Source organism: Primulina huaijiensis, chromosome 5, assembly GCF_012295235.1.
Source record: "Primulina huaijiensis isolate GDHJ02 chromosome 5, ASM1229523v2, whole genome shotgun sequence".
In the NCBI taxonomy this organism is placed as follows: Eukaryota; Viridiplantae; Streptophyta; class Magnoliopsida; order Lamiales; family Gesneriaceae; genus Primulina; species Primulina huaijiensis.
Genome location: NC_133310.1, coordinates 7,918,057 through 7,928,530, shown reverse-complemented (window position 1 = coordinate 7,928,530; position 10,474 = coordinate 7,918,057). Strand labels below are relative to the sequence as shown.

Genomic DNA, 10,474 nt, shown 5'->3' with positions numbered 1-10,474 from the left:
TTTTATAAATTGATGTTCGGGGATTATCTGTCAGAATGGAGGCGTTTGACAAAAAGGGGGAAAAAACCTAAGCTATAACCCACCCAGAAGAAGTCTCACAGAGTCTCACAGGAGAATTTCTATCAGTTGATGGATTCGTTTTCTTGAAGATTATTTTATTCTTTCGTTCTTTGTACAAATTTGTACACTGAGAGAATTTTATGAAGTTCGAAGATTATTTTATCTACAAAGAGTTCAATTGATCAGTTATTATTTGCTTAGTTTTGTCAAACACCTAAAAGGGGGAAATTTTTGGAAACTAAGTTCGGATGTTTGACAAACTAAATGGCCAAAAGATCGAACCAACTGATCATTTATAACGGCCGCTTCAAACTGGATTAACAAGCCAACTGATCTACGGAACTGGAAGCGCAGTCAACTGACTGCAGCTGCGAGCCATATCAGCTTCCACCTTTCAGCTGACCCTTCAGCTGGACACGTCATCAATTGCAAAAAACAACCGACAAATAGTACAACAGTATGCAACTTTAGTGGCAACGCCGCAATTCAGATAAAGGTGTACTGTACTATTGGCACAAGAATTTCGACGTGGCATATCAACGGATAGAAAGTTTAAACCGCAGTTAATATTACCGTTGGAAGGAAGCATATAAATAGCAGAGAGAAGCAGCTGAAGAACAACGATACTTAATAATCAGTTGCGAAGAGTGAACTTACAATCTTTCTTATTGTTACTCTGCTGAAATTCAAGCTCACGCTTATTATATACATTCATAGCTTTCAGGCTATCTTTCGAGCACTTTAACACATTGTGATTAATGTAAAACTTGATCCTAAAGATCAGTTGTGCTAAGTTTTTCATTCGAAGTAAACTGAGTTGTATACTAAGAGTTTCAGTCTTGGCATTGTTAAGTCCAAACTGAAGAGGGTCTTTACAAGTCCTGTATTGATCAAAGTCTTTTAGTGGAAATCCTATCTTCGTGATAGAAGGGGTGGCGTAGGAGTAATTGAATTCTTCGAACATCCAGAAACATATCATGTGCATTCATTACACTTTTCAGTTATTATATTCTATCTTACAGTCAGTTTTATTCCACACTTTATTGTGAACTGATTGTGATCGACTGACAAGATCTTGTGATTTAGTTTCTCACCAAACTGATTCAAACCTTTGAAAAAGAGTCAAAAAACCGTGAGTGTTTATTCAACACCCCCTTCTTAACACTCCCATTACTTCAACCGATCCTATCATCATTCCTTAACTTATTGTGGTCAAGATAATTCAAGGTTCTACATATCACAATTTAAGTGTTTAGCATTCCTAAAATCCAGACTTAATATTCACAAGGTAAATCCTTGACCCAAAATAATATTTCCTATATTGGAATTCGAAAATTTATCCATGAGGCTTAAGTTCTATCTATTACCATAAATCTCATAGTCCACATAACCTAACATCCATAAAATCATAAATTATTCACCTAATAGAACTTACTATACCATCCCAATACATATTTCCAATTGGACCCAAAATAAGTGTCTCCTAGTAACAATTATATTCTTAATCACCAATTAGAACTTAGATTCCCAATTTCATAATCCCAAAAGATATAACTATTTTATGACCCCATGAGTTGTTTCTTAACAACGTTAAACATTTCCTCAAATGAATTCATCCTTATAAGATTTAGCGGCAAAGTTCAAAATAGAGGTTTATTGGACCTTAGAAATTATAGCAATCGCATTGTCAACCCAAAAATGAAATTATTTCTTTTTACTTACTTCCCCAAATTTCGTAATTACCTTGTATAGTCCATAAATAATATTTTTCTCAAATCATATAAACTGAAGCTTACAAAAATTATACGAACTCCGATATTCTTAGCTTATATTCATCAACTCCTTCATAACATTACTTCCATAGTTATGCCTAATATCCCAATAAACACGAATTCCGTTTACTGATTTTCTCCTTCAATAATTTGTCTCCTCAATTATCTTTGAAACGTCCATTACTCTTTTTTCTTAAAAAGTACTAGGAATTTTTTTTTTCTTTCAAATTTGTTCGGCCGAAACACTAAGTATTTAAAATATGAATATTTTGCACCGTTTAAAAATAAATCAACTCACTATTATTTGAAAATCCAAAAGAAAGTAGCTCAAAGCATAAAATCTTGAAACATCAACCAACCTAAAATAATATTATTTCAAAAATAAACGTAACACTAACATCCTCCCAAAAATCTCTCAAAAGAATAATAAATAATAAAAAATCTTTAAGTAATCATAAATCATAAACATAGTTTTATTTGCGGAAAACTAGCGACGACCCTCGGGTTGTATGTACTTTCAGTCCAGCTAGTTGAACCATCAAGACCTCCATCAATATCAAACTCACATGCATCGATCACACCTAGTGAGTATATTTACTCAGCAAACCCTAACCATGATAACAAATAATACATATACATCTACATTCAATAGTGAAAATATTTTTACTTAAAATAGCTTTTCATGAACATAAACTTTAACGTTTTCCTTTCAATATATCATATCACATTTCCTTTCATCATATCATATCATATTTTCTTTCATCATATACGTATACGTGGCCCTTTCATTGAATTCAGATCCTTAATTATAACTTTTGTATCAGCTGTTAGTCGATGGATCCATCTACGTACAACCATAGTACAAGGCGGCGGAGACATCAGCGACACTATCACCCGTCAACTGTGCCTTGGCCTTACATATCATCGTGTCATCGTATTAGTCACAATCAATTCACCTCCTTCAACTTTTCATATTTCTATCACTTATAAAAATTCATGCATATATAAATCATTGTTTTTAAACCAAACATGCAACATGTCTTTTAGCATTAACGTTTCATCATAAAATTCCATAAATATTTGAAATAAATATTTTAACATATAATACAGTATTCAGGGCTCTGCCAGGACGTCTAACAATTTTTGGTGTAAAATAATTGTTTTACCCTTAGATTTATAATTTTCCATAATTATCCCTAGACCTCGTAACGACGTCCCAAATCATTCCAAATTTAGCCTATTATCTTAAAACACTCCCTTAAATATTCCTTAAGCTTAAAATTTAGCTTTTCGATAATTTCCTCGATTCTTTTTTTAAACTTAGACGTACATCCCGGTTTTGACTCGTTTTAATTCGAAACTTAACCAAAACTTACCAAATTTGAACCGAAGATTAATAACACCTAACTAAACCATATTCAACCCAATTCAAGAAAATCAAGACCCATGATCACGCCTAGGACTCCTGCTAAACTTCAACCCTTATTTTCGAAAACCCTAGGCTTCTACCATTGACACCTTCGGCCCTAGCCCCTCTCCTCCATGACCAGACCCTAGACCACCCTCCTAGGACACTACTGGACCCATATGTACCCTACTGGACTGAGCCTAACCATCCCTAACACGTCCAGCCCTTCGCCCGCAACAAGAAAGCCAAGCGCGACCTCCCCTTTGTGTTGCTTTCCTAGGCTTCGCACCAGCCTCCCCTTGAGCCATCTAGGACCATGACTAGACCCTATGAGTCCTCTTAGACATGTCCCTATAGCATCTAAGAACCGTGTCCTCCTTGGATGCCAAGTTCGAAAACCCTAGCCCATAGAAATTGAAATTTTTGTTCATATTCCTACCTTGTCTTGTCCATCCTTAAAGCATGCTCTTAAGGGTCTCTAAACATGTGGAAAAACATCCCTTCAACTTCTCCTACCATGGCAGCCCCTTTGTGCAATATTAACAAGAGTTTTGAAGTGTAAAAACACATGTTCTAAGCATAATATGGCATAAAAACGAAAATAAATGCAAGGCAACATATTTTTCATGCAAATATATATCAAACCCATAATATGGTGTGATAGATGAGAAAAATTATATTAAGGCGTGCCTTTGCGTATTTCACGCACGAAAAACAACTTGCGATACGAGGGACGTTGGCTGAGAAACGGGGGAAGAATCTTGCTGAATTTTTTTCAAACCTTACATAAATTTCCTTCCAATTCGTGTAGTGTGTGTTGCTGATGGAGAATAAGAGTCCTAGTATTATTTTAGGTGAAGGGGCGTGAGTTGTGTGGGGTTTTGGGGCGGGTTTTTGCCTTTTTATTTTAATTAAAACACTAGATGCAAGTTTAGGCCTATTAACTTAGTATATTAGGCCTATTAGTTAATATCTAAAATATTTTGTATAGGAAAGTTTGTTAAAATATCGAGTTCTCGAAAAGTTCATATTTTCGTCGAAAATTGAATACCGTTAAAAATACGTCTGGACGTGTAAAAACACCTCAAAATACCTCATTTTTGAAAATTCCATTTAAAATACACCACACATTAAACCATTAAAAATAATCATTTAATAAAATATTTTATCTCAAATGGTCCCTGGTCTCCGTTCCTCGATCGCTTCTCGAATAACCTTTTAAAACATAGTTTTATGCATTCATGTAGAAATGTACATTTTAAATATGTAAACATGCACACCATATTTAATTCATGCAATTAAAACTATTTGATTAAAATACATAAGAAATTTGATAACTTGCATGCATGTAGTTCACGTGGACTTTCAATTTTTCGGGACATTACAATCTTACTTAAATTCTGGAATCTACAGTACAAAACTCCCAAACTTCCTGATACAATAGCAATCGTTGAACCCAAGGACATTTGAATCTTACGGTAAAACTAAAAATAAAAATATTGTTGATTAAATCTTATCTTTAATATTTATATTGTGGAAGTTAGCTTGATAGCAAAAATGAATAAGTGAAAATTTTGTCGTTTGAAATTTTCAATTTTCATTATATGAAAAAAATTTGTACCCTCGATGCATCGTCGCAGTCTGAACGTCGATAAGAGTTATAATGAGTTTACTATTATTTATTTAGTAAATTTAGAATCTACTAATTAAATAACAATGTTAGCAATGATGATTATTATATATACATGGTTCTCATTGAATACTTATAGGGTCTAGAAATGATTAATTAATCAAAAATTTATTAAGAAATTATATAATGGTTATTTAATTTTACATATATATCATCTCCTCCTACACAAAGCAAATTTTGGCCAATATCAATTTTTGAAAGAAAAATGAGGCAACCCTCTTCTACCGTGCCACCGCCCCAACGCTGCTCCAACACTGCCTGATTTTTGAAATTCTGATGATCAAATCTCAAAACTGAATCGTTTAGATATATAGTGCGATCTAAATGAAGAACTCAGTCTCTGATTGTGGACCTTAATTAATGATCGAAGAAGGAGGAAGATTCGTTCGTAGGGATTTAGAAGAAGGACGAACTTTGCTAATACAGGACTGGTTTGGTGGCAGCAACTACAGATCTGGGCAGTGGCTACCTATGTCTATTTTTAAATAATTTTTTTAATTTCAAGCCTGTTTTACGTAGGGCGGTGCACTGCCCGTGTCATACTGATAAAAAAATAAAGAAGATACTGATAGCCAAACCGATTCAAAGTTGACTGATGAATCACAACTGATAGTTTATCTAGTTGATCAGTCAATTCAAATCCATACATTCCCTGAAGAATCGGTATAATCAGTTATTAAGGATCAGAGCCCAACTGAAATAGCGGATAATGCTTTACGGACTAAGAATCATTGAACCTTGACAGCATGTCAGGTTTCAGTGCACTAACAGAACATGTCATAAAGGACTATGACATGACAACGATGACATCTGCGTTTGGAAACAGATACATTTTGAAAATATTATCGTTGCAGATTAAAACTATAAATAAATCAGTTGAACATGTTCTGAAGGTTAAACAGTTACAACATCTATCTTTGAATTATAAAAAACAAACTGATCTTTTATGGAAAAAGCTTTCCTTGAGCCAAACTAAAATTTTCAGCACACACTGATAAATCATTATTTGATCATTTTGAGGGTCAAATTTGTGCTCAGAATTTCTCTGTGAAATCTGTTTAATTGAGAGTAAGAAGTTTTACTTCTCAAAGTATTTATATCGAAGTTTTACTAAAAGTTTCAGTTAAACAGTGTTAAGTCCTACTGAAGTTGATGATTTCAAATTACTTGTAATTACCAAAGTCTTTTAGTACAAACATTCTGTGAGAAAAAAGGTGACATAGGAGTTTTGAAATCTTTGAACATCCAAAAACAATTTTGTGTTTATTTACTTTTCAGTCTACCTACCCTTCTACATTTCAGCGAACCTCAAATGATCTTCTTGATAAGTCATTTATTCAACTGGTTTCATTAAGTCTACTTTCCATAGTTCACACTGATTTACTTACTGAAAACAAAGATTGAAAAGAACAAAATTTCAGTGTTGTTAACCAACCTAAATATTTTTGAACTAAATTTATTCACCCCTCTACATTTTTAGTTTCGATCCTAACAATTTTATATATTTTTGTTTAAAAAAATGAAAATTATTTTTATTTTCATACCAAAACCTGGTATAAAATATAAATAAAATTACATTTTAAGATAGATATATTTTCTGTTATTTTATATATTTTTAGATGTGATAAAATATTATGAATTAATTTTTTAAAAAAAATTTAATTTTCTAATGAAAAATTTTTAGTTGCTAACATACAAAAACATAAATAGTGTATTTGAACTTTCTAAGGTAACAAAATTTTTATTATATATACAAGGAAAGATATTATGAGAGCAATCTTGTCTAATAATAAATTAATTAAGGTGAAGTGCTATTTACACACCACTCCCCAGTGTTTTTCATTATCTTCTATGCTTTATGAGCATGTGCTAATTAACATACATTGCATTTCCTAATGGTAATAATTATGCACCATTAGTGCAGTCTTAATCCATACAATAGATTAAGAAGAAAATATTATATGGACATACTAATTAATATGGTAAAAATTTTAAGCTAGGCTTGCTAAAACCCCAACAAATGGAGCAGTGTTTACAGTTGCAGGCTCAGCTTGCTGATAATTCTCCCTCACGTCTCCATACTCGTCGCTTTGATCTGGTCCTCCAACAATCGCTCCATCAATAACATTTGGATTATCAGCATTTTTGTGGAACCATAAATCAAAACCCTCTTGGCAGCCCACTGGTGTCGGTTCTTTCTTTATCGACACGATTGAGGCTCCCCGATGATGAACCCTTTTCGGATAGTTATACCCGAACCCCACCATGTAGCTGAATCCCTTAGGGTTTGATCCCAATACGTAGTCCACCTAAAAATAATATAGATAAAAATCAAGAAGTTTCTAATGCTTTTGGAATTAGGGTTATCCATTATTAGTTATGGTAGTTTAAAAATGAAAGTAGGCTAATCTAACCACTTTTTAAAATATTTAAAATATTAGTCCGAGTAGATTAATAATCCTGAATCGGCTATATTATGAACACCACACCAAAATTAATTTTGCTTACTTGTGATCGAGACAACGCGACTAAATCGCTGGACCAAACATTTCCTCCGGCGCATTGTATGTAACCCTTTGTTTTGGCAAGAAGTTCGGCATACACCGTTGTGATAAAGGTCGCGCTCGTGACGTACTGAAGATTATTCCATTCTTGAAACCAAAGAAGCCCATGACCTGTTCTTCGAACATTGCCATTTCCTTTTTGCAAGCAGTTGCAGATGAATTGCTCCGCAGAAGCCTTATACTGGTCAAAGTTTCCAATTCTTGGAAGCATCCCATCCGTAACACTCTGCGATTCAATTCAAAGACAACACTAGATTAATTTAACTTTAATTAATTTAACGTATATATAATTTAAGAACTTGTGCAGACCTTGGTGATAAGAACTTGAGCACCGATATATTTGTCGTCCCATGAAAACATGCTTCTTGTTCCACCGTTGATGTTCGGTCGATCGATAAAGTCCATGTATTGCTTTTCGTTGGTGGCTCGAGATAACCAGGCAGCAGCCCATAGCAGTTCATCCTGTGTGATACAAAATCATGATAAATGTATGTTCTTAAATTTTTCGTTGAATTTAAGGTAATTACTAATGTATTTGGTTGATTTTTTTTTTTTTTTGAAATATTTGTGTGATTAATGTATTGTTTTACCTCGTATCCACTGCTAGAATAGAAGCCTCCTGCTGGAATGCTGTTGTGGTACTCACCAGGATGATTTGTGGCAAAATCAAATAGCTGCCATCAATGGCAACCAATCAACATGATATATATATATATATATATATATATATAAAGAAAAAACATATTGTTTTACCTGTTTCGCATGATTGATAAGCACAGATGAATAACTGGAATTGGATTGTTTGAAGGCAATGGCAGCAGCTGCAAATGCAGCAGCAGTTTCACCGGCCAGATCGGCTCCGGGGTGCTGTTCATCTATCTTGAAAGCTGTCCGGGCTGTGGTCATGTCTTCGGGCCTCTGCCAGCACGCATGATCCCCCCCACCCTCTCCAACTTGTCCGTACAGCACATTGGGTTGAGGATGAGCCTTGATCAGGTAATCCGTTCCCCATTTAATTGCATTCAAGGCATTTTCTCGCTCGTTTCGGGCCTGGAGTTGGGGTCCGAATTCAACCACGCTCCATGATAGCATCGTCACGGTGAACGCCATCGGGAGCCCGAATTTTACGTTGTCTCCGGCATCGTAGTATCCACCAACAAGATCAATCTGCAGAAAATCAGACATACATAAACATTATATTTTACAATATGTTTTGCTAATAATCAACTATTTTGAACATTTTTATTTTATTTTTATTTTACAGTAGTAATGTATACATTGTGTGTATATATAAATTAGTTTTTTCTGTGTCCAATCATTTTTATTTCAAGTAATTTTCTGAATTATATTGAAATTAAAGTTTTATACATGATTTTGTGTATAAGTTTTGGAGAATTAGTTAGAATATCTTTTAAGTACAATAATTGTTTGTGTGATTTTCTTACCATATTATGACATAATGAGAGGTTATAAATCTGTACGTACGTACATGATTCTATCTACCATATATATAATATAGTACATATAATGTAGTGATAATAATTTTAAAGAATTGAAATGAAATTTTGCGCAAATAATGATTAAAAACTGGAAATTTTTCACATTTCAAGATGGGAATTAGAAGTAAAAACCTCCTATTTTCATGATGATATCAAGCAAAAGTGACATAAATAAACAATAAAAACATTGATTCTCCAAACAACACAACAAACAAATTAGTCCATATATATAGGATCTCTGATTGGGATTCTTTTATACCAAGCCCTCAAACAGAAGCAAAAAAAAAAAAACTCAATTAAGTTCGAAAGTGTTTATTCTCAAAATTTATCCAACTTCCAACTTTTAAAGCTAAACTTCGGTCCACGAAACCGCGAAAAAAATGTTTCTTAGAGTTTTATCTCGTTTGAAAGTAGAAGTCGACTGTGTACAGATTTAAAAACATGAGACGTTACATTTACTAAATCAAGGAACATATATATAAGAAAAATGGAAATCGAAATAGATTTTACGTACCCCTCCATTTTTGCCATCATCAAGAGCTGAATCTGCTCTCCATTGAACCCTTTGGTCTTCTGGCAGCTTCCCTGATCTTTGTGCTTCATAGTACAGCAATGATTTAGTTAAAGCAGCTCCATAGTCCATTGAGACTCCATTCTTAACCAAAACAAATAAACTAAAAACAAAGCTAAACACAAACAAATTAGACATGATTCCTATGACTTTGCTAGTTGAAATAGTACAATTTAGGCCTAATTTATTTATAGTGAATTAAAAAAAGTAAAAAAAGAATGGGAAGTAGTATTATTTTTGGAGATAATGATGATTAATTAGTAGGGAATCTTTAATATTGAGAATCCTTGATTTTGGTAAGGAGATTTGAGTAATATTCAAGTCTTTATTATGGAGGGAAATCAGAAGGGGGTAACGGAAAATTAAATTTATCAATACCATTATAGGAAATAATTTTGTAGGCATTGGTCAAAGATATTAATTGACAAATTAATCTTTAATTTAGTTACTACAATCATTTCACTAACAGTACTAGTATGGAAATATAAAAANTTCTCTGACTTTTTTTCTTATAAAGTATGATTTTGTATTATATTATTATTAATTATTACATATGAGAATTTATGGAAACTAATTGTATTTTAGTCTCTACAATACACCGATATTTTTACCAAAATATCATGATTTTTAGGAAAATTTTAAACACGAACATAACATTTAATGGAAAATTTATTCCAACATAATTATATTTCGTACAACAAATTAGAATAGTTATTACGTTATAATAAAATTTAACATAGAAGAAATTTTATTCTCAAAAAAATAAACATAGAAGAAATTATCTTCCAATACAATAATTTAGAAAATTCTGCCAAATATTTATATATATCTCAAAATTTAAATATTAATTTTTTTTAAAAAAATTGAAATTTTAGAGTAATAAAATCCATATTGAAATTCAAACCTAAAC

The 10,474-nt window shown here is 32.8% G+C and overlaps 1 protein-coding gene across 1 annotated transcript; it reads right to left on the bottom strand.

Moving 5' to 3' along the window:
• Positions 1–6,921: 6,921 nt before the first annotated feature.
• On the bottom strand, positions 6,922–9,702 carry LOC140977886 (endoglucanase 14-like). The gene is made up of 6 exons (XM_073442610.1): positions 9,508–9,702; positions 8,248–8,661; positions 8,085–8,168; positions 7,804–7,956; positions 7,439–7,720; positions 6,922–7,239 (listed from the first exon to the last, which is right to left on the bottom strand). Exons 1-6 carry the CDS (start codon positions 9,700–9,702, stop codon positions 6,922–6,924), a joined length of 1,446 nt encoding a protein of 481 aa, XP_073298711.1.
• Positions 9,703–10,474: the final 772 nt, after the last annotated feature.

Bases quoted from the DNA above. Each gene is read 5' to 3' on its own strand.
- LOC140977886 (XM_073442610.1), bottom strand. From the start codon at position 9,702: ATGTCTAATTTGTTTGTGTTTAGCTTTGTTTTTAGTTTATTTGTTTTG. The intron at 7,957-8,084 runs GTAAAACAATAC...TGTATCACACAG, and splicing joins ATTCTAGCAGTGGATACGAG to GATGAACTGCTATGGGCTGC. The intron at 7,240-7,438 runs GTAAGCAAAATT...TATTATTTTTAG, and splicing joins TCGCGTTGTCTCGATCACAA to GTGGACTACGTATTGGGATC.